The sequence below is a fragment of the Mobula birostris genome, chromosome 5 (assembly GCF_030028105.1).
Source record: "Mobula birostris isolate sMobBir1 chromosome 5, sMobBir1.hap1, whole genome shotgun sequence".
In the NCBI taxonomy this organism is placed as follows: Eukaryota; Metazoa; Chordata; class Chondrichthyes; order Myliobatiformes; family Myliobatidae; genus Mobula; species Mobula birostris.
Genome location: NC_092374.1, coordinates 197795377 through 197819907, shown reverse-complemented (window position 1 = coordinate 197819907; position 24531 = coordinate 197795377). Strand labels below are relative to the sequence as shown.

The 24531-nt window shown below is 45.3% G+C and overlaps 1 protein-coding gene across 1 annotated transcript; it reads right to left on the bottom strand.

Annotated features, from left to right (window-relative positions):
• Positions 1-311: 311 nt before the first annotated feature.
• Positions 312-19723, bottom strand: LOC140198460 (POU domain, class 5, transcription factor 3-like). The gene is made up of 5 exons (XM_072259545.1): positions 19175-19723; positions 9299-9410; positions 6881-7011; positions 2977-3141; positions 312-566 (listed from the first exon to the last, which is right to left on the bottom strand). Exons 1-5 carry the CDS (start codon positions 19721-19723, stop codon positions 312-314), a joined length of 1212 nt encoding a protein of 403 aa, XP_072115646.1.
• Between the last annotated feature and the right edge of the window lie 4808 nt (positions 19724-24531).

The window sequence follows — 24531 nt, the reverse complement described above, 5'->3', positions numbered from 1 at the left end:
GGAGCTCTGATCAAAGGGTTATCAACCCAAAATATTAACTCCATTTCTCTTTCTGTAGGTGCTGCCTGACCCCTCTGCCTAGTGTTTCCTTAATGGGGGGGGGGTAGGGTCATCATTACTAGCCAATCACAACTTCCCCTTGTTTAAAATTATAAAAAAAGGTACTGGAAAGTACGAAGTTCACATCAATGCCAGACCATACACTGTCTTCAAATTGGTTGTCCTCACACCATCCATCGAGATTGGACTCTGTGCATGGATATCCATTGCTGCCAATCTGGGACGCTTGGTTTCCTGGTGTTCACTGGTCCCTAACTCGAGTGCATTGTCCTAGGCCCTGGAGGGCCCTGTGCCGACACAGTGCTGTGGTATGAATCCCCCTGGTGGAGCTGGGGTACGTAGATGGTGGCGGCAGAGACGGCTGCCCCGTTGTAGCCCTGTGCACCGAACCCACCTGACGGGAATGTGGACACTCCATACTCGGGTAACCCCTCAAACTCTTCCCCAAACTGGAATGCAGCCCGCTTCCCCTTCTGGCGGCGATTGCAGAACCAGACTCGGACGACCTGCCGAGGAGAAGCACAGACAGAGTTAATGTGCTAGATGCTTGGCTGGAAGAGCCAGGGAATCCTTGACGATTGCACTTTGATTGAACAAAGTCAATGGTTAGAAAGTTTATGATACCAACCCTCAAAACACAAGCTCTAGGGTCAGGGTCAGATATGGAACCTGCCCATCAGCCAGGAGGTAGAAACACACCAACTGCTTCCCATCGACCCACGATGTGCCGACCTCTTAACCATTCCCTCTCACGTAGCCATCCAGTTTTCTGTCTCCATGCGGCTATCTAAGAGTATCTTAAATGTCCTCAATATATATATCTGCCTCTGCTGTAGTAGCACATTATATGCACCCAGCACTCGGTGTAAAAAAAGCTTGCCTCTGACATCCCACCTAATTCCTCCGATCACCTTACAATCATGCTCCTTTGTATTAGGTCATTTCCGCCCTGGGAAAATTGCACTGGCTATTCACTACACCAATGCCTGTTATTATTTGATTCCCACATCTGTGAAGCAATCTTAAAGGTTTTGTGTACTCATCTGTCTGAAAACTCAAATTTAATTAAGCAAATATAGCACACAAAACAGCCATTTAACCCATCTGCCAAAAGCAGAACCTCCCAGTGGCTAAACATTTTAGTTTTGATTCCTATTCCCGTTCCGACATGTCAGTCCATGACTTCCTCTTTTGCCACAATGAGTCTACCCACAGGGTGGAGGAGCAACACCTTATATTCTGTCTGGGTAGTCACCAATCTGATTACATGAATATTGATTTCTTCTTCCTGTAAAAATACATTCCCTCCCCCTCCCTTCTTCTTCTGTTCCCAATCTGGCCTCTTACCTCTTCTCAATTGCCTCTCATTTGCCTCTTCTCAATTGCCCTGGGTCCCCTCCTCCTTCCCTTTCTCCTATGGTCCTCTCTCCTCTCCCACCAGATTCCTTCTTCTCCAGCCTTTTACCTTTCCTACCCACCTGGCTTCACCCATCACCTTCTAGCCATCCTCCTTCCCCTCGCCCACCTTTTTTATTCTGGTGTCTTCCCCCTTCCTTTCCAGTTCTGAAGAAGGGTCCCGGCCTGAAATTTGACTGTTTATTCGTTTCTGCAGGTGTTGCCCAATCTGTTGAGTTCCTCCTGCATTTTGTGTGTGTTGCTTTGGATTTCCAGCATCTGCAGAATTTCTCAAGTTTATGATTTGACCCATTATGTGTTCACCAGCTCCTCACCTAAGCAACTCATCCCACCTACTAGAGAGCCTTTCCAAATTGTTCTCTGCTCTTTTCATTCCCCTTTTGGAATCCATATTGGAACTCACCTCCAACACACCTGAGAATAATTCTAGACTCCAGCCATGTTACATCAAAATGTTTCTCCCACACATCACTTGCATTTCCCCACAGGTCAAATTATAGCGTGAGCTGCTTTGGGGTCTTCACCTAAGAAAGGATGTGCTGTCATTGGAGAGGGTTCAGAGGAGGTTTACGAGAATGATCCCAGGAAAGAAAGAATGTATGAGAAGCATTTGGTGGATCTGGGCATCTTCTCACTGGAGCTTAGAAGAATTGAGAGGGAATCTCGTAGAAACCGACTGAATATTGAGAAGTCTAGGTGGAATGGATGGGGAGAGCATGTTTCCAATAATGGGAGAGTCTAGGACCAAAGGGCACAGCCTCAGAACACAATGATTTCTAGAATCAAAAATGGTGAGTCTGTGGGATTCATTCACATAGACAATTATGGAGGCATTGGGTAAATTTAAAGCTGAGGTTGATAAGTTCTTGATTAGTAAGGGTGTCAGAGGTTATGGGGTTGAGCGTGATCATGAATCTGCCACTGACTTCACTCACCCCAACTCTGAACTGATTCCACAATCTATGGACTCACTTTCAACATCTCTACAACTCATGTTCTCAATATTATTTATTAATTTATTTTTTATTTGCAGTTTGTCTTCTTTTGCACATTGGTTGTTTGTCACACTGTGTGTAGTTTTTCACTGATTCTATTTCGCTGTTCTACTGTGAATGCCTGCAAGAAAATAAATCCCAGGGTAGTATATGGTGAGGTATAAGTACTTCGATATAAATTTACTTTGAACTTTGATAATTAAATGGGCTAAATGGCCCATTTCTGCTCCTAGGTCTTATGGATTTATGGTCTAATTCTTTTTCCTTTCAATTTATGCCCATGAGCTCCAGTCTTCAATCCCTCTATCAAAGGAAAACAGCCACCCATGTTTCACTCTGTTCAGATCTATCATTTTCCATCCCCTGTCTCTCTCCCCCAAAGAACGCTCTCTGATCTGTGAGGTTGTAGTCTCCATCCCAGGAAAAATTATCAAAACTTTCCAGGGGCTTCTCCAACTTCATTTCCCTTTTCCTTACAGAGCTTCAATTTCAACCCACAACTTACATCCTTTTCCAGGTTGAGGTCGTCAGCAATCTTCGAGATCTCTTGAGTGGTTGGCTTCGGGCACATGACGAAGAAATTCTCCAGCGCCTCCTTCACGTTGTTATCGATGCTGGTTCGCCGTTTCCGCTTGCGCGACGGAGTCAATGTTTGCTCGATGCTGCACAGCTGGTTTAAATATTGACTTAATGGTGACAGCGGTTCATGTACAATGCTTCCCTCCCACAACCAAAAAATAATTGACCAGCTACCTCTGCTTGACAGTCTTTCACAGGTGAACCATATTTGACTACAGTGGGCCCCTCCCTTCTCTGTTCTGCAAGAATGTAAACCATGGGTGAAGTTGCACAAAATGTTCTTTTTGGTCCCAATGTTTCTGCTGTAGCTACACGTAAGGCATTGGGGTAGGGGTGACTTACTATACGTCAGGATTAGTGTAGGCATTGGATAATTTGTGAACGTGGGTTGATAGTAAGTTTGCAGCTGACACAAAGTTTGGCGATGTTGTGCATTGTGTGGAAGGTTGTTGGTTAGAATGGAACAATGCATTAGGGTTACGGTTCGCCCATCCTAATGCGTGGGTTAAACTTGAAGGCTGAATACAGGGATAATGACAGGATTCTTAGTAATGTGAAGGAACCTCCATAGATCCCTCAAAGTTTGCACAAGTTTAATGTTCAAAGTACATTTATTATCAAAGTATGCATATGTTGATATGTTGAGATTTGTCTCCTAATAGGCAGTCACAAAACAAAGAAAACCAAAAGAAACCATTTTAAAAAAAGACTGTCGCGCACCTAATGTGCAGAGAGAAAAGAAACACATCACGCAGACAATAATCGTAAGCAAGTAGCATTCTGAACTGGTGTCCACAAAGAGAGTCCCATAGTTCAGCACAATTTAGCACAGAGCCCAGTTGTGGAGCTGTGATCTGAACCGGCCCATCCCTCCCCTTGGGCCCCGACACCCGGACATTTTCAATCTGGCCCGACACCTAAATCGATGTACAAACTTTGGGTTCAGTCGCTTCAATACGTGCTGGGGCCTGGAGCTCACTGCTTCGCTTCAGCCTTTCTGAATCAGCCCTGCGCTTAAGTCTCTGTCCAGATATCGGGTTCAATCGCCACAATACGCTCTGGTGCCCCGGCCTCGCCACCTCGATTTGGCGTGGCACTTAAGTCTGCATTCAGACATCGAGTTCAGTCAGATCGGTACGCTATGATGCCCGGACCTCGCTGCCTCACTTTGGCCTTAAAACGATCAAAGCTCAGCTCATCCTTGCTCTCGGCAATGGGCCATAGCCTTGCCTTGCCTCAGTCCTGTCAGATCGATTTGACTCCAAGTTCAAAGGGAAGTTACAGACTAGTGCTCGCAATGATCGTTTGTCAGGAGAAGTGTGGTGAACAAAGTATTTAGCTGTTTTCCTTGTTTCATTAGCCACCAGATGGAAGCCGCTGCCATTGTAAACTGGAAGCTGATGGGGTTTAAGCGGGGGTATGGTTTTGCCTCTCACGAGTCAGGGGATTGAGTTAACGAGCTGTGAGGTAATGTTGTTGCAGCTCTGTAAACATAATTCGCTGGATCAAAAAACGACAGCACAAAAAGATCGTTACTTATCTTTTCACCCGTTTATTTCTTTGAGCTCAGCCGGCGAGTGAACTTAGACCCGACATCCGGGAGAGAACCTTTCTCATCTCTCTGGCGGTTCTACAAGTTCACTGCCCGATGTCAGAATTGTCAGAAGTTATAAGGCCACCGATACAAAAGAACAATCAGTTTGATAACCATTCCGGCCAAGTCAATGGACTATTGATACAAAAGAAGAATCAGTTTGATAACCATTCTAGCCACATTAATTAAAGAAAGGAATGTCCTACCTGGTTTGCTGGAGTCACAACTTAATTACAAAGATAAGAACATCCATCAAATTTATGCTTTAATTAAGAAAGCAATGTTCTGTCTCATTTCCATCAGGTGCTGCTTTTTGTCAAAATCAAAAGGTGTGAAAAGCCCAGAGATATCTATGTAGATCCGGGCGAACTTTAATTATCTTGCTCCAAAGAAGGCAGCTGTGAGACATTATTCAAACACACTGCAGTCACAGACATAGTCAGTACTTAATTCATTGTTTACAGGAATCTGAGAATCCCCCATTCCTTTAAACTTTATCACCTGCTTAGACCATACCTGGAGCATTGTTTTCAGTTCTGGTCACCTCATTATAGGAAGGATGTGGAAGCTTTAAGGAGGGCGCAGAGGAGATTTACCAAGATGCTACCTAGACTAGAGGCCATGTCATAGGTTGAACAAGCTGGAGCTTTTCTCTTTGGAGCAAAGGAGGAGGAGAGGCTACTTGATAGAAGTGTACAGGTGCAAGATGATAAGAGGCATCGTTTGAGTGGGCAGCCAGAGACATTTTCCCAGGGTGGAAATGACTAATACAAGGCAAATTAAGGTGATTGGAGGAGTGGTGTCAGGGATAAGATTTTATTTACACAGTTAATGGTGGGCACATGAAATGCTCTGCCAGGGGTGGTGGTAGAAGCAGGTAGATTAGGAACATTTAAGAAACTCTTAGATAAGGACGAGGATGATAGAAAATGGAGGGTTGTGCAGGAGGGAAGAGTAGGGTATAACACCAGCACAACATTGTCTAGAAACAGGCTACCTGGGAGGTTTCTGAAGAGTCTCACATCAGCTTCATCCCAGGTTGGAGGCCTTGTTCTTCATCTTTTTCTTCACTTTCTCCATCAACATTTGGAAAGTAACCCCCATTTTCCAGGATCCTAATGGAGCTGCTGAGATGTGGTCAGGGTGAGTTTGAAAGGACCTGTTTTCTTGATGCTCTGTCCCTTTTACTACACTTTAGCAACAGCACTGGCAACTAATGGCAGCTCACACAAGGGGAGATAAAGGTGTGATATGGTTTCAGCCCTGTGCTGGTCAAAGATCCTCAGACCACAGAAGAGTACAGCATGGGAGCTTCAGAACCTACAGTGGGGCGTCACAAAACACAGGGCATGCACCACCAACAGCATGTCAAGGGTCAAATTTATTCCCCATTTACATTTACATTATTGGGAATTTGCTGTGGTGTGTGGGTGCAAAATACAACAGAAGGAAAGAACATTCAACAATTCCAAAGAATAAAGAATGAAGTTAGATGTTAAAGTACAGATATGGAATAAAATATGTATAAAAACATAAATACCAGCATTTATTGTGTAAATAGCATTCAAAAAAGTGATTGAAAGTATTTACAATAAGGTGCAGTGATGGGGTTATAAGATAGTGGGGTGGGAGTGTACATATTTAAATGTAGCGATGGGAGGAGTTGGGGGTGACTAACTAGAATTGTTAGTCAGATTTTCTAACTGAGAGAAGAAACTTTTAAGATGCCAGCAAACCCCTCCAAAAACACAGGCAGCATGTGCAAGTTTACACCAGCACCCATTTCCAGGCCAACATCCCCAGCATAAACAATCTATTCTCAGTCAACTCCAGTGGGCAAGCCACATCACCTGCTTGCCTGGCACCAGACTGCCAAAGCAAGCATGCTCTTCAAGTGTTTTCCCGGTCATCCTAGTCTGTTTTGGGAAGAGGTTTCCAGGCAGACAAGGAAAAAGGCTCAGGGATATTCCTTTTGCAGCATCTTCCCCCGACTCCTGGGAATGCCTGGGAAATAGAGGAGCAACATCTGAGAGGGTGTTGACCCTCTTCCACATGAGCACGCAGATGCCCGACGCCGGCAGCAGGAGCACAGCATCTGCACTCTCACCCCAGACAAACAATACCTCCGTTGGATCTTGCAAGCACCCACAGTGCTGGAGGGAGTGCACATCCCAGAGGACGTGCATGCGCCAATTACTCTGCCCATTGTAGGTGGGGTCATTCCCTCTGCACTAACCTCCTGAAAGTTGCCGTTATCCTTGGCCTCTTGTAGCCACCGCTGCAGCAGGGGCTTCAGCTTGCACATGTTCTTGTAGCTCAGCTGCAGCGCCTCAAAACGACAGATGGTCGTCTGGCTGAACATCTTCCCTGGAGAGAAACAGAGGTTCACAAACTCCTTCTTGCAAAGCTAAGCTCGTTCACAATGACAAGCCGAGAGCAGGTGCAGACTGCCACCAGGATGGGCTGTAACATTTTGCACACTCGGTAGGGCGTCAGCTGTCTGCACCTCTGTGACCAGCCCCGGCTTCATGTGCATTTTTGGCCTTGAAGGTCCCACTTCGGAAGTTGAAGTGAGATCTCCAAAACTAGAGATACACAGCATATGGAGTGAAATCTGGAGTATGTGATGTGCACAGTCGTGAATTCTTCCTCTGCATAGCTCCGTACACACAGAGTGGTGGATGCATGGAATGTATTGTATTGCCAGGGGTGGTGCTAAAGGCAGATACATTCAGGGCATTTAAGAAACTCTTAGATTGGCACATGTATGATAGAAGAAAATGGGGGGCTATGTAGGGTTGATCTTAGTGTAGGTTACAGGGTCGGCACAACATCGTGGGCCGAAGGGCCTGTACTGTGCTCTACTGTCTATGTCTTGGTAAACCCATGTCTGCATTCTCGGTTCAGCACTGATTACTCAGCGCTGTTGCATTATGCCTCAGATTCTCTTAGCAGCTTCCAACCCCTCCCTCACTCCACCGTTTCCATTCCTTACACTTATCATATGCTAGCCACAACTTTAAAAAAAAACCTCTTTCCATGCTCGGGACCTTCTAGAGCTCTTCCCTTTCAGGTTCAGCTGGGGACTGGGACAGCAAACAGAACATAAGACCGTAAGACATTGGGGCAAAATTAAAAAGTTAGATCATTCAGCCCGTCGATTCTGCTCTGCAATACAATCATGGCAGATTAATTACCTCCCATCACCATTTTCCTGCCTTTCCCCCGTACCCTCTCATGCTCTGCCTAATCAAGAACCTATTAACCTCCACTTTAAATATACCCACTGACTTGGCCTCCACGGCTTTTGCGGCAATGGATTCCACAGATTCACCACTTCTGGCTTAAAGACACTCTCATCATCTCAGTTCTAAGGGGACGTCCTTCTACTCCGAGCTCTTGCCTTTGGGCCTAGACTCTCCCCTATTGGAAACATCCTCTCCACATCCACTTTACCTAGGTTTTTCAATATTCAGTAGGTTTCAATGAGATCAAGGACAAATGGACAAGGGAATCACAGAGGGAGCAATCTCTGCGGAAAGTGGAGAGTCGGGGGGGGAGGGGGAGTTTTCCCTGGTATCCTAACCAATGTTGTTTTGAGGTACAAATATCTCCGAAACAGGCTGTTATCCCTTTTCTGTTTATGGAAGCTTTTTCTGTACAAAAATGATGAACTGTTTTCCATCAAACAGGGTCTGTGAACAAGGAAACAAAAGTACAGGAAGCTGGCACATGTGCTTAACAACATGGCAAATAGAAAGAACGAAATAAGAAAAAGAAAGAAAAAAACAAACAGGCCTCAAGTTTAACATCTCATCCAACACTTGGAACCTAGTGCAATTCCAGACTAATTTTGTGTGGTGGAGTGTCATAGTCATAGAGCATTATAGTACAGTAACAGACCCTTCAGCCCATCTAGTCCATGCCAAACCACTATTCTGCCAAGTCCCTTTGACCTGCAGCTGGACATAGCCCTTCATACCCTTCCCACTCATGTACTATCTAACTTCCCATAAACATTGCAAATAAACCTGCATCCACCAATTCTGCTGGCAGCTGATACCACCTTTATTTATATATTTATTTATCGATCTATTATCTATTAAGGTACAGTGTGGATAGGCCTTTTCTCTCCTTTGAGCCACGTCGTCCAGCAAACCCCCAATTTAATCTAAGCCTAATCACAGCACAATTAACCTACCAACCAGACTGTGGACTGTGGGAGAAAATCAGAGCAGCTGGAGGAAATCCATGCAGTCAACGGGAGAATGTACAAACTCCTTACAGGTAGTGATGAGAATTGAACCTGGGTCGTCTGTACTGTAAAGTGTTGTGTTGACCACTATGCTACCCTGCCACCCTCTGATCGAAGGAGATCCCACTTCTGGTTCCTCTTAAGTATTTCACCTTTCACCCTAAACCTATGACCTCTAATTCTTGATCCAGTGGAAAAAGCCTGCATTACCTCGTAATTTTGTATACTTTTATCAAAACTCCTCCCATTGAGAGGCAAAAGTAGTACCTGTGGTCCCATGATCGACACCAATAGTTCAGTAAATGATGCACTACAGACAATGATGTTGGGCTAATCAAGATTTGTCTTTTCAAAAAGGAAAAGAGCCATTGCACTCCCTCAATCAAGCTTCATACTCACCATACAGAGCCCCAAGGGCCAAGCCCACCTCAGCCTGTGTGAAGCCCATTGTGATGCGATTCCTCTTCAGCTCTTTTGCAAACTGCTCCAAGTCCTCCGAAGTGGGAGAATCCTATATGGTTAACGAACAGCAAGTCACCAGTTACAGAAACTTGAGTACAAGAACTGCGAAGTTTACAAGGTGTTGGCCAGACATTTGAAATATTCTGAGCAGCTTTGGGCCCCATATCTCAGAGAAGATGTGTAGGTGTGTTGTCACTGGAGAGAGTCCAGAGGAGGTTCACGAGGATGAGTCTGGGAATGAAGGGGTTTTGAGGAGCTTTGAGCCTGTACTCATTGAAATTTAGAAGAATGGGGGTGTGGAATCTCATTGAAACCTACTGAATGTTGAAAGGACTAGATAAGGTGGATGTGGAGAGAATTTTCCTATGGTGGGTGTATCCAGAACTAGAGGGCACATCCTCAAAAGAGGGGCGACTTGTTAGAACAGAGGTAAGGAGGAATTTTTTAGCCAGAGAGTAGTGATTCTGTGGAATGCTCTGCCACAGACTGAGGTAGAGGCCAAGTTCATGGCTGTATTTAAGGATGAAGTTGATCGTTTCCTGATCAAAGGATATGGCGAGAAGGCGGGTGTATGGGGTTAAGTGGGATCTGGGATCAGCCATGATGGAATGGCAGAGCAGACTCAATGGACTGAATGGCCTAATTCTGCTCCCATGTCTTATGGTCTTATAATGGTTTCTTGTCCAGCATAGTCATAGAGTCATAGACCAATGCATCATCATCATCATCATCTTCATCCTCATCATCATCATCACAGAAACATAGAAACATAGAAAATAGGTGCAGGAGTAGGCCATTCGGCCCTTCGAGCCTGCACCGCCATTTATTATGATCATGGCTGATCATCCAACTCAGAACACCGCCCCAGCCTTCCCTCCATACCCCCTGATCCCCGTAGCCACAAGGGCCATATCTAACTCCCTCTTAAATATAGCCAATGAACTGGCCTCAACTGTTTCCTGTGGCAGAGAATTCCACAGATTCACCACTCTCTGTGTGAAGAAGTTTTTCCTAATCTCGGTCCTAAAAGGCTTTCCCTCTATCCTCAAACTGTGACCCCTCTTTCTGGACTTCCCCAACATCGGGAACAATCTTCCTGCATCTAGCCTGTCCAATCCCTTTAGGATCTTATACGTTTCAATCAGATCCCCCCTCAATCTTCTAAATTCCAACGAGTACAAGCCCAGTTCATCCAGTCTTTCTTCATATGAAAGTCCTGCCATCCCAGGAATCAATCTGGTGAACCTTCTCTGTACTCCCTCTATGGCAAGGATCTCTTTCCTCAGATTAGGGGACCAAAACTGCACACAATACTCCAGGTGCGGTCTCACCAGGGCCTTGTACAACTGCAGTAGTACCTCCCTGCTCCTGTACTCAAATCCTCTCGCTATAAATGCCAGCATACCATTCGCCTTTTTCACCGCCTGCTGTACCTGCATGCCCACTTTCAATGACTGGTGTATAATGACACCCAGGTCACGTTGCACCTCCCCTTTTCCTAATCGGCCACCATTCAGATAATAATCTGTTTTCCTATTTTTGCCACCAAAGTGGATAACTTCACATTTATCCACATTAAGTTGCATCTGCCATGAATTTGCCCACTCACCCAACCTATCCAAGTCACCCTGCATCCTCCTCACAGCTAACACTGCCACCCAGCTTCGTGTCATCCGCAAACTTGGAGATGCTGCATTTAATTCCCTCATCCAAGTCATTAATATATATTGTAAACAACTGGGGTCCCAGCACTGAGCCTTGCGGTACCCCACTAGTCACCGCCTACCATTCTGAAAAGGTCCTGTTTATTCCCACTCTTTGCTTCTTGTCTGCTAACCAACTCTCCACCCACACCAATACCTTACCCCCAATACCGTGTGTTTTAAGTTTGCACACTAATCTCCTGTGTGGGACCTTGTCAAAAGCCTTCTGAAAATCCAAATATACCACATCCACTGGTTCTCCCCTATCCACTCTACTAGTTACATCCTCAAAAAATTCTATGAGATTCGTCAGACATGATTTTCCTTTCACAAATCCATGCTGACTTTGTCCGATCATTTCACCACTTTCCAAATGTGCTGTTATCACATCCTTGATAACTGACTCCAGCAGTTTCCCCACCACCGACGTTAGGCTAACCGGTCTATAATTCCCCGGTTTCTCTCTCCCTCCTTTTTTAAAAAGTGGAGTTACATTAGCCACCCTCCAATCCTCAGGAACTAGTCCAGAATCTAACGAGTTTTGAAAAATTATCACTAATGCATCCACTATTTCTTGGGCTACTTCCTTGAGCACCCTGGGATGCAGACCATCTGGCCCTGGGGATTTATCTGCCTTCAATCCCTTCAATTTACCTAACACCACTTCCCTACTAACATGTATTTCGCTCAGTTCCTCCATCTCACTGGACCCTCTGTCCTCTACTATTTCTGGAAGATTATTTATGTCCTCCTTAGTGAAGACAGAACCAAAGTAATTATTCAATTAATCTGCCATGTCCTTGCTCCCCATAATCAACTCACCTGTTTCTGTCTGCAGGGGACCTACATTTGTCTTTACCAGTCTTTTCCTTTTTACATATCTATAAAAGCTTTTACAGTCCGTTTTTATGTTGCCTGCCAGTTTTCTCTCATAATCTTTTTTCCCCTTCCTAATTAAGCCCTTTGTCCTCCTCTGCTGAACTCTGAATTTCTCCCAGTCCTCAGGTGAGCCACTTTCTCTGGCTAATTTGTATGCTGCTTCTTTGGAATTGATACTATCCCTAATTTCTCTTGTCAGCCACGGGTGCACTACCTTCCTTGATTTATTCTTTTGCCAAACTGGGATGAACATTTGTTGCAGTTCATCCATGCAACCTTTAAATGCTTGCCATTGCATATCCACCGTCAATCCTTTAAGTGTCATTTGCCAGTCTATCTTAGCTAATTCACGTCTCATACCTTCAAAGTTACCCTTCCTTAAGTTCAGAACCTTTGTTTCTGAATTAACTATGTCACTCTCCATCTTAATGAAGAATTCCACCATATTATGGTCACTCTTACCCAAGGGGCCTCTCACGACAAGATTGCTAATTAACCCTTCCTCATTGCTCAAAACCCAGTCCAGAATAGCCTGCTCTCTAGTCGGTTCCTCGACATGTTGGTTCAAAAAACCATCCCGCATACATTCCAAGAAATCCTCTTCCTCAGCACCTTTACCAATTTGGTTCACCCAATCTACATGTAGATTGAAGTCACCCATTATAACTGCTGTTCCTTTATTGCACACATTTCTAATTTCCTGTTTAATACCATCTCCGACCTCACTACTACTGTTAGGTGGCCTGTACACAACTCCCACCAGCGTCTTCTGCCCCTTAGTGTTACGCAGCTCTACCCATATCATCATCAGGTGCCGGGCCTAGTTTGAGCTTTGACTGCCATGGCCCAACACTCCTGTTTCGGGTCAAGTGAATCAATTCATTGGTATTCATTTCCAGTTCTCCATCATCATTTGTCTTTGCTTTCCTCTTGCTTTCTTCCCTTCAATCTTTCCCATAATTACCGTGCATTCTAACTCCTCTTTCCTAATCACATGTCCAATGAAGTTACGTTGCCTTTTCATGATCTCATACATTATTTCACTTTTTGTGTTTGCTCTGTTCGTGACATCCTTGTTAGATATTCGTTTCATCCATGATATTCTTTGCATCCTCCTCAAAAGCACATCTCTGCTGCTTCAATTCGTTTCCTCATGTTACTAGATATTGTCCAACATTCTGATCCGTATAACATAACTGGATAAACGTAACATTTCAGTTCTCTGAGGCGGGTTGTCATGCCTAGTTTAGTATTGGTCAGTATACCCTTCATTCTCGTAAAGGTGTCTTTTGCCAACCCTATTCTTCTTTTGATGTCCACGTCGCACCTGCCATCTGAGGTCACCCAGCTTCCTAAGTAACAGAAGTTCTGTACTTGTTTTATGTCTTCCCTGTTTATTCTCAGCCTGCAGATAGGATTCTCCTTCTTGATATCCAAAGAGAAGGAGAATCCTATCTGCAGGCTGAGAATAAACGGGGAAGATATAAAACATTAACAGAACATAGACAACTACGGCACAGAAACAGGACCTTCAACCCACCTAGTCTGTGCCGAACTATTACTCTGCCTCGTCCTATCGACCTGTAGCCCTTCACCCTCCCATCCATGCAGTTATCCAAATTCTCTAAAACTTGCAGTGGAAACTACATCAACCACTTCGTTCCATCCTCACACCACCCTCTAAATGAAAGAATTCCCCGTCAAGTTCTCCTTAAATATTTCAGCTTTCACACTTATTCTACGACCTCTAGTTCTATTCTCATTCAAGCTGAATGGAAAAATGCTGCTGGCATTAAACCTATCTATACCACAAACAATTTTGTATATCCCTGTCAAATCTTCCATCATTCTGCTGCACGCGAGGAAATAAAGTCCCAACCTATTCAACCTTTTCCTATAAACTAGGTGTTACACTTTCACATTATTCTGTATTGTTCTTGTTCTACCTCAGTGCACTGTGTAATGATCTGATCTGTGTGGACAGTCTGCAAAAAAAGCTTTTCACTGTATTTCAGTACGTGTGTCAATAATGAACCAATTCTAATTCCGTTCAGCTCCTTTCAAATCAAACTCCAAAGAAAGGCATTCTGCCAGATGACAAGGACAACATTTCAGAAAAACAACATACTTGAAATTCACCTTCTCACTCCATGACAGTGGGTGAGCCGGAGGCTTCTTCACTCCAGCTTCGGAATCACCGGGTTGATTGCATTACACTCATGGCAGCCTCAAAGAATCACGAGAATCGTCCATGGTCCAGAGAAACACACAAAATGCTGGGGGAACTTAGCAGGTCTTGCAGCACCTCTGCAGAGGAATAAACAGGCGGTGGTTTGAAGGGTCTCGGCCTGAAACTTTGACTCCATAGATGCTGCCTGACCTGCTGAGTTCCAACAGCATTTTGTGTGTATTACTCTGGATTTATCAATCTGGGTTAGATTGATCTATGGGTAAACTAAAGGGTCAGCACAACTTTGTGGGCCGAAGGCCTGTCCTGTTCTATGTTCTATGCTCTATGCTCTCTGTTCTAACCACCTTAAAATGTCAGAAATTTGCAGGACAGGAGGCAATTTGACTCATTCTGTCCATATGTTTTCAGTACATGGGAATAATGAGCTGCACAGCAGGTAGATCTACTGCCTCACCTGCAGGTACAGTACCCAGGTTTGATCCTGATTTTTGGAGCTGACTATGGGGAGTTTGCATGTTCTCCCAGCAGTCAGTGTATGCTCTGCTTCCCCACCACAACACAAAGGTTGGTGGGTTAATTGGCCTTGTAAACCATTCATTAGCGTAGATAGTGAAAGAAAAGAGTTGATAGGCGCGAGGGAATGGGCAATAGTTGTAATCAAAGGCCCAAGAGCTAGTATTGATTCCATGGGTCAACTAACTTCTTGCTACGTCTACAAAAATGTAACCCTACTTTACAGGTCACGATCCAATTCTGTGACAAGTCCTTTACAATTTTAAGAGCTAAAAGAGCTTCAGAACCAACATCGTCAAAAGCCTGTCCCATTCAAATCATGCAGACGCCACAGCCAAGAAAGCACCCCAGTCCCTCTACTTCCTCAGGAGATCGAAGAGATCTGACATGGCCCGCTGTTGACCCTCACCGCCTTCCGAAGGAGGCATCCTATCCAAATGCATCACGGCTTGGTATGGCAACTGTTCTGCCCGAGGTCACAGAAAAGTTCTGGACACAGCTCCATGGATTCTGTCTCCACATCTGGCACCTCCGCAAAGCAGGCAACATTATCAAAGACCCAACCAACCCCAAACGTTCTCTCTTCTCCCACCTCCGACAGGGCAGACACTCCACAAGCCTGACAGCACACAACACTTGAGCATCTTCTATCCTGTACTGAACAGTCCTTGGACAAGGCCTCAATCTACCTCATGATGCCCTAGTACTCTACTCTGCCCTCTCTGTACCACTATTCCCTACTCTCTATTGCCTTTCCAATGTACACCGACACTCAGTACACTGTTGCAATGAAGATACCAGTGTGGATGGCATCCAAAACAGTTTCTCGCTGTATCTCAGTATATGCAACAATAAGCCAATTTTACCAATTTTTCCTCACCTAGGTGCATTTTCATATCAAACCAAAAAAGGAGTGCTGAAAATGCTCCCCGGGTCAGGCAACACGTGTCTAAATCAAAGCAGTTTATTGCTATATTTCTAAGTACATGTCTGCACGGGTGGCAATGGGAAAACTTACTTGCAGCAGCACCACAGGCACGTAGCATCAGATACACATCATTATTCACAAGAAGCGCAAACTATACACAACCTGGACAACAAAACATAATTAGAACAAAAATAACTCTGCCCTCGTCATTGTGGTCATTGTGCTCACTACCATTCATGGCTCCAAACAGTCCTTCCAGGTGCAGTCTTCACCTGCAGTCTGTTGGAATCGTATACTATGTCCTGTGCTCCCGGTGTGGTCTGCTGTACATTGAAGAGACCCGACGTAGATTTGAAGACCATTTCGCCGAGCACCTACGCTCCATCCACCAGAAGAAGTGGGATCTCCCATTGGCCACCCATTTTAATTCCCATTCCCATTCCCATATGTCCATCCATGACCTCTACTGTTGTGATGAGGCCACACTCAGGTTGGAGGAACAACACCTTATATAAGAATGTGTGTGTATAAATAAATAATGGATGGAGTACGAGGGGGAGGTGGGGCATTAGCGGAAGTTAGAGAAGTCAATGTTCGTGCCATCAGGTTGGTTACACACATTCTTTTTCTTTCTCTCCTTTTTCTCCCTCTGTCCCTCTCACTATACCCCTTGCCCATCCTCTGGGTTTCCCCACCCCCCTTTTCTTTCTTCCAGGACCTCCTGTCCCATGATCCTCTCGTATCCCTTTTGCCAATCAACTGTCCAGCTCCTGGCTCCATCCCTCCCCCTCCTGTCTTCTCCTATTATTTTGGATCTCCCCCTCCCCCTCCCACTTTCAAATCTCTTACTCACTCTTCCTTCAGTTAGTCCTGACGAAGGGTCTCAGCCTCAGACGTCGACTGTACCTCTTCCTAGAGATGCTGCCTGGCCTGTTGCGTTCACCAGCAACTTTGATGTGTGTTGCTTGAATTTCCAGCATCTGCAGAATTCCTCGTGTCTCCCCCATCTCTCTGTTTCCCACATTGATTGATCTGATCCTCCAGAGTACGAATTTTGTCCCTTGCTATCCTTCTGCTCTTAATATACCTGTCAAAGCCATCAGGATTTTCCTTCACCTTGCCTGCTAGAGCACCTCATGTCTTCTTTTAGCCCTCCTGATTTCCTTCTGAAGTGCTCTCTTGCATTTCTGGTACTCCTCAATATCCTCATTCGTTCCTGCCTGCCTTTACCTGCTATGCACCTCCTTCTTTTTCTTAACCAGGACCTCAAAATCTCTTGAGAACCAAGGTCCGCTGAACATGGTGTCCTTGCCTTTTATTCTGATAGGAACATACAAACTTTGTAATCTCAAAATTTCACTTTTGAAGGCCTCCCACTTACAAAATACACCTTTGCCAGAAAACAACCTGCTCCAACATACGTCTGCCAGTTCCTTTCTGATACCATAAAAATTGGCCTTACTCCAGTTTGGGATCTCAAGCCTAGGACCAGACCTATCCTTTTCCATAATTACCTTGAAACTAACGGCATTATGATCACTGGATGTAAAGTGTTCCCCTACACAAACTTCTGTCACCTGCGCAGTCTCATTCCCTAGTAGCAGATCTGGTATCGCACTCTCTCTAGTTGAGACTTTTATGCATTGATTAAGGAAAGTTTCCTGAACATATTAAACACTTTCCTATCCAGCTCTTTTACAGTATGGGAGTCCCAGTCAATAGGTAAATTTAATTTTCCACCTACTGTACCATAAGAACCTTGTGTTTTGTGCAACAGTCTGCGATCTCTCTACAAATTTGCTCCTCCAAATCTCACAGACTGTTGGGTGGTCTATAATATAATCCCGTTAACGTGATCATCCCTTTTTTATTCCTCATTTCTACGCAGAAAGCCTCGCTGGACGAGCTCTGCAGTCTGTCCTGACTGAGCACTGCGGTGATACTTTCCCTACTAAAACGACGGAGCCGCGGAACACCGATCTGCCAGTCCCGCCCCTCCGGCAACCGAGTCGCCCTAACGGCTACAATATCCTAATTCCACCTGCTGATCCATGTCACAAGCTCATCCGCCTTTCCTACAATGCACCTTGCATTGAAATATACACAGCTTAGAATATCACTCCCATCACGCTGGATCTTTTGACCCCTGACTTTGTATGTAACAACATCTTTCTCCCCAACCATTCTGTTCTCTGCTCTGGTCCCCATTCCCCTGCAACAATAGTTTAAACCTCCCCGTGTAGCCCTTGCGAACCCGATGACTGACTGAATGATGTATGCGCTACGAACATCATTTCCAAACACTTGATCACCTTTTCTGCCTGCGTGAGTGTGTTAAACATTCAACCGTAGTAGCTTGGGATTTGGAATGAGAGCGGCAAGGCAGGGGTTTGATCCTGACCTCGGGTCCTATCCGCGTCAGGTTTGTACGTTCTCCTTACTTCGGTTTCCTCCCGCGTCCCAGAGGTCAACAGTAAATTATATCCTCCCCCCGCCCCTCAACCCTTACCAGTTTAGGTGGATGGAGAATAATCGGAGCAAATCATGGGTCTGTGGGGGGTGGCGTGACTCAGGTGCAGCATGGATTCGATAGAATCTCGTAAAGTCATAGATACAGTCACAGTCATACTTTATTGATCCAGAGGGAAACTGGGTTTCGTTACAGTTGCACCAACCAAGAATAGAGTATAAATATAGCAATATGAAACCATAAATAATTTAAAATAATATGTAAATTACGCCAGATGGGAAGGGGATTTCCAGTTTACCACAAACCCCCAAATACAACAGTCCCAGCCAATTTCAAAAGCCACTTCCAAGCCCATATCTGTACCGACCTTAGTCTATAGAAAAAAAATGTAAAAGGCTTATTATTTCGGAGCAAGACACGATCTGATGTAGGAACTCGGCGCGACAAGTCGAGCAGCGTCGGTGGGAGGGAAGAAAGGGTCGATATCTTGGGTCAACGCTCAACCCGCTGAGTTCGTCCCAGCAGATTAATACACACACATTGCTGGAGGAACTCAGCAGGCCAGGTAGCATCTGTGGAAAAGAGTAAACAGTCGACGTGGGCCGGGACGCTTCATCAGGACCTTCAGCAGGCTGTGTGTTGCACCAAATTCCAGCATCTGTAGTTACTTGTACCTTCAGTCTCAAAGGTTCGTTGCCGTGGGGCGAAAAAGACCAGCAGAGAGAATACTGGTCCCTTTATGAGTTTAGGGATCGCGGTGGGTGGCGGTGGGCGGGGGGGGGGGAGCTGGATTGGGAAATTAATAGATACTAATGCAAGTGTACTTTGCAAGAGCCGGTGGGAGAGAGCCCTCCGGGTTTGATACCTCTGCGACAAATGCGTTGGGAGTGAGCTAGGAAAAGGTCTTCCCATTTTTGAATGAGTCACGGGAGGGCGAGAAGGGGAAAAGATTAAAAGTGACGGAGGTAAGGGATGATATGGGACGCGGTCTGTGAGAAATGAACACAATCGAGGCCTTCGTTAGAAAACAATTAATGTATACTTCTAAGGGGAGGAAATAAACGCGATCGCCCAACAATAAACCAGATTTGATGGGCTGAACGGCCACTTCTGCCCAAAGGTTACTCACTTCATTGCCGCCGTCCGGAGGTATCCATCCGGTTCCATCATCTCGCCCGGGACTGCCGGCTCTGTGGTCCTCCCCCAGGATTTGGGGGCTGGATGGTTGACTCACGCTCCGGTGCCCCCCAGGCAGGTTCTGGCCGTGGTTCTGCAGAGTGGCGGGCCCCGATCCGGCCGAAGTCCGATCGGCAGGCGGGCTGGGAGCTGAGGAGGGCTGGGGCAGGCAACAGGAGTTCCAGGGGGAGCTGTAGAACGGAGGCACGGCCGGCAAGTATTTGTCCTCAGCACCCCTGCCGTTCTCTTCCCTGCCCGAGTCGCGGGTGCTCTCCGGCAGGGCGTGGGGGTGACGAGTCACCAGTGATCCCTGAGGCCAGGCTTCCGGAGCAGGGAAGGAGTACCAAGGTCTGGAGAGACTTTGTGAAACCCCTGGCCTGGTTTGCTCTCCAAGACGACAATCCGGGATCGGGTGACTATGGTAATCCACCTTAAACGAGCCGGGGCCACACTGTCGTTCTTGAACGGTGGTGGATCGGTCCTGGGTGAATGGAGAGCCCATCTCCTGGTTCTGCTGCCGGGGTTCATTGAAGAGCGAGGGGAAAGACTTTGGGGCTTCATGGTGGCTGCGGCCGGTCATAGTTGGTGGTAGAACTTGTATCGCTTAAGAAAAAGTGGGGGTGGGGAGGAAAGCTTCAGGAGTAAATAAATTCCAGACTGGACGGGAAAACGACTCTATGCAAATAGTCAGGCTTTTGGACTGTTGCAAGAGTTCACTCCCAATCACTGAACTTGGTCGATTCACGCCGTCCTTTGATTAAACAGACAGATCAGATGATCTGGGATCAGAAAGGTAGCCTCCTTTTTGTCCCTCCCCCGGGCTACTAGTTGAGGCAAATACGCTCCCTTTTCTCTTAAAGATGCTAATCTTACCTCCCCCACCACTCCATCTCCAGGTGATTTATTGCAGGGTTCTTCATCCTACCTGCCGAACTTAAAACCCAAACTCTTTGGTGTCCCATTAGAAACTAAATTCAAAGTGGAGGCGGGAAAATGCCATTAACACACCCACCGATTCCCCTTCCAAATCGGAGCCTTTAACATCTAACTTCCATGAAACCAGGAGAGAATTCCAACAGGACCTCCCCACAATGTATCAAAGACCCACCAGCGCCATTATCTTGCTAAATGATCTGTCAATAATGTTAATGCTTCCCTCAGCCAGACTCTCTGGCTGGGCTCCAGTGGGCTCCCGGAGATCAACTTCCGATAAATTCTTCACACTTTTCACGTCTGAACAAACAGAAATATTTCTCACCTCCTGGTCTCCTGCAGTTTCAGGGGAGGCAGTCAATGGCCCCCACAAGATAGTCTTGTTGATTTAGTTATCTGGAGGTAAAGGGTTAGCGAGCAGCAGCAGCAAATTCATCTCTATTTTGGTTCCTCCCACGAAGGCACCTTTAAAATCCCTCAGGGCGGAGGGTGACTGACTTCCTCTATGTACATCATGAAGTCAACATGGGGTAGCCGGTTGGAGGACACTGGGACCTCAAACAACTGGCTGGAGGAACTCCGATAAAGCAATTTATATTCCAACTCAGTGCATCCAGCAGCATCTGTGGGCTGGGGAGAGGACTTGTCCATGTTTGGTGCAACATCAGATGGGGTTGTTGAGAGATTAGGCAACTGTGCAATAGCTCAAGTCGTGTTTAGAGACACTTGAAAGCAGGAGGGTGGCTCAGAACATAGCACAGTACAGACCCACCGACCCATGATGTTGTGCTGACCCTTTAACTGACTCCGAGCTCAAACCAACCATTGCCTCCCACAAAGCCCTCCATTTTTCTTTCGTCCATGTGCCTATCTACGAGTCTCTTAAATTTCCTCTTATTTGTCCCGTTGTTTGTTCTTAATTATCAGTAATGTATTTGCCTGTACCACCACCCCTGGGAGGGCGTTCCCATGCACCCACCACTCACTGTATAAAAATACTACCTCTGACATCTCCTCTATACTTTCATTCAAATACCTTAAGCTGACGCCCTCTTGTATCAGCCAGTGATTCTATTCCATCCTTCAGTAAAACTTGAGAGACTGAGTTTTGGAGAGAGTTTGAACAGGTTGGAACATTTTTCATTGAAGCGTAGGAGAATGAAAGGTACATAAATGATGATAAACACAAAATACTCATGATAGGTAGGTGCATTGATAGGTTCAATGCACATGGTCTCTTTTTCAGGGTTGGAGAATCAATAATTGGAAGGCATAGATTTAAGGTAAGAGGGGACAGGTTTGATAGGAACTAGAGAGGCATTTTTTTACATGAGGGTGGTTGGTATGTGGAAAGAGCTGGCAGACGTAGTGGTTGAGTCAGGTACATTAATGTTTAAAGGGTACTTGACAGGTACGTGGAGACAAGAGATTCTGCAGGTGCTGGAAATCTTGAGCAACACACACAAAATGATGGAGGAACTCAGCAGGTCAGGTGACTATGGAGAGACGTAAACAGTCAATATCTCAGGCTGAGATCGTACATCAGGAGTGATGAAGGGCCTTGGGCCGAAATGTTGACTATTTATTCTCCTCTATAGGTACATGCATAGGAAAGGCTTTGAGGGATATGGGGCAAACAGGACTAGTTTAAAAAACTTTTGTCAACATGGACCAGTTGGCCCAAGGAGCCAGTTTCCATGGTGTATGACTCTAAGATCTTGGCTGATTTAATCATTGACCTCATCTCCATTGCCTTGCCTTGACCCTCTCAGACCCCATAAACTCACTGGAGAATTCCAAAGATTCACAGGTCTTTGAGAGAAGAAGTTCCCTTTCCTTGTGCTCACTGCAATCCTAGTCTTATTTGTTACAGGTGGATGGACTACCTTAAGCCTTCTTTTGTATTTCAGGTTGGCGGGTGTGTACAGAGCATGTCTCATATTGTCTAGCAAATTAAGGAAGGTAGATTTGCATAGCACCTTACACCATCTGCAGTCATTCTCAATGTTGAATCAGTTGTTTTCCACAAAATTAAATCACTCATAGTGTTGTGACAATGACGATATAATCTCCTGAGGGATGCTAGAAGATAAAGGTGCTGTTTCAATTGGGATGGGGGTTGTGTAGTTGCAGATGAACTAGATCCTGATGGTTTAATGTCGGGTAAAAGCAGCAAAACCAGTCAACTGTACTTCTTTTCATAGATGCTGCCTGACCTGCTGGGTTCCTCCAGTATTTTGTTTGTGTTGCTTGGATTTTCAGCATCTGCAGATTTTCTCTTGATGGTAACTATTAACAAGGTGGCACCTCCTCAGCCCTGCACAGATAAATTAAATTAGTTTATTAATGTCACATGAACATTTTATGGACTCACTTTCAAGGACACTGGAGTCCCTGAAAAACAGTCCTTGAAGATGAGTCCGTAAGATGTCCATGTGACGATAATAAACTAATTTATCTGTACAGGGCTGAGGAGGTTAAAAGTAAATTTATATATATATATATATATGTGTGTGTGTGTGTGTAATTGCACAGTTTGATTCTATTGTACTTCTTTTTCTACTGTGAATGCCTGCAAGAAAATAAATCTCAAAGCAGCATATGCCGGCATATATGTCGTGGCTATCCCTCGAGGTCGAGGATGATGGTCTTCGTTCTGAAGAAGTGGCCCACAGAGTGAAGACGCCTGGGCGTGTATTTGTTTAACGTGTACTTGATGTTGCACTCCAAGAAGCACAGGATACTTCACAAATCAACCAACTGATTCCAATGGCATGGAAACCACGACGATTGGAGCTGATGGATTTGTTGCAGCCTTCATCCGCCTTCACAGCCGTTGAATTCGAAGTAACTTCGTCCGCCTGTTCCACTGTTGAGGTCTTGGTTGGATTGTTCTTTGTTGGGGACCTCACCCTCGACCTTACCGCCATGGGTGACCCTACCAGGAGCATAGCTCCAGACGGCATTGCTCTCGGGATCACAGGACCACACAATCTTCTCCACCACGACAAGGTGACAATCCACGGAGAAGATTGTCTGGGGCATATATGTACCTTGATAATAAATTTACTTTGAACTTTGAACCTTGCTTTCTCTACAGATTAATTGTTTCTTCCACCCTTGCTTGTGTGTAGTTTTTCATTAATTCTATTATATTTCTTTGTTCTACTGTTATTACAGACATTTACTGCCATTACAGACATTTACACCACACGCTGCATCTGCAATGCAAACAGCATTATGAAGGACCCAACGCACCCCTCATACAAACTCTTCTCCCTCCTGCCATCTGGCAAAAGGCACCAAAGCATTCGGGCTCTCACAACCAGACTATGTAACAGTTTCTTCCCCCAAGCCGTCAGACTCCTCAATACCCAGAGCCTGGACTGACACCAACCTACTGCCCTCTACTGTGGTATTGTCTTTTTTATTATTTATTGTAATGCCTGCACTGTTTTGTTCACTGTATGCAGTCCTGAGTAGGTCTGTAGTCTAGTATACTTTTTGTGTTGTTTTACATAGTTCAGTGTAGTTTTTGTATTGTCTCATGTCGCACCATGGTCCTGAAAAACTTTGTCTCATTTTTACTGTGTACTGTACCAGCAGTTATGGTCGAAATGACAATAAAAAGTGACTTGACTTGAATAGGAAAATGAACCTCATGATAGTATATAATCACATATATGTACTTAGATAATAAATTTTCTTTGAACTTTTTGAAATTTGAGTGCTGGTAAATAGGATTAGCATAGATAGTCTATGCACATATGGTGGGCAAAGGACCAGTGTTACACACATCAAAGTTGCTGGTGAGCGCAGCAGGCCAGGCAGCAGCTCTAGGAAGAGGTACAGTCAACGCTTAGGGCCGAGACCCTTCACCAGGACTAACTTTGCCTGGCCTGCTGCGTTCACCAGCAATTTTGATGGCATTTAGTCCTGATGAAGGGTCTTACGTCGACTGTATCTCTTCCTAGAGATGCTGCCTGGCCTGCTGCGTTCTCCAGCAACTTTGATGTGTGTTGCTTGAAATTCCAGCATCTGCAGGATTCCTGGTGTTTGAGTTTCTATGTTGGATGACTCCATGCTTCTTGAGCAGGAGGGTGTTGGAGCCTGTTTACACTTCTATCGCTGTATAAACGGAGAAAACTGCCCTATACAATAATTAACACTGAGGCCCAAATTCCTTACCTTTCCTTTGGAATGGAGAGATATTTAGAGCCAGTCCCGATGAAAGATCTCAGCTTGAAACATCAACTTTCCAGAGATGCTGATTTTCACCAGCGGTTTGTGTGTGAAACTGGATTTCCAGCATCTGCAGTATCTCTTGTGTTTTAGATATTTAGAGCTTATATTTATCAGTTTTAGACCACAGAGCAA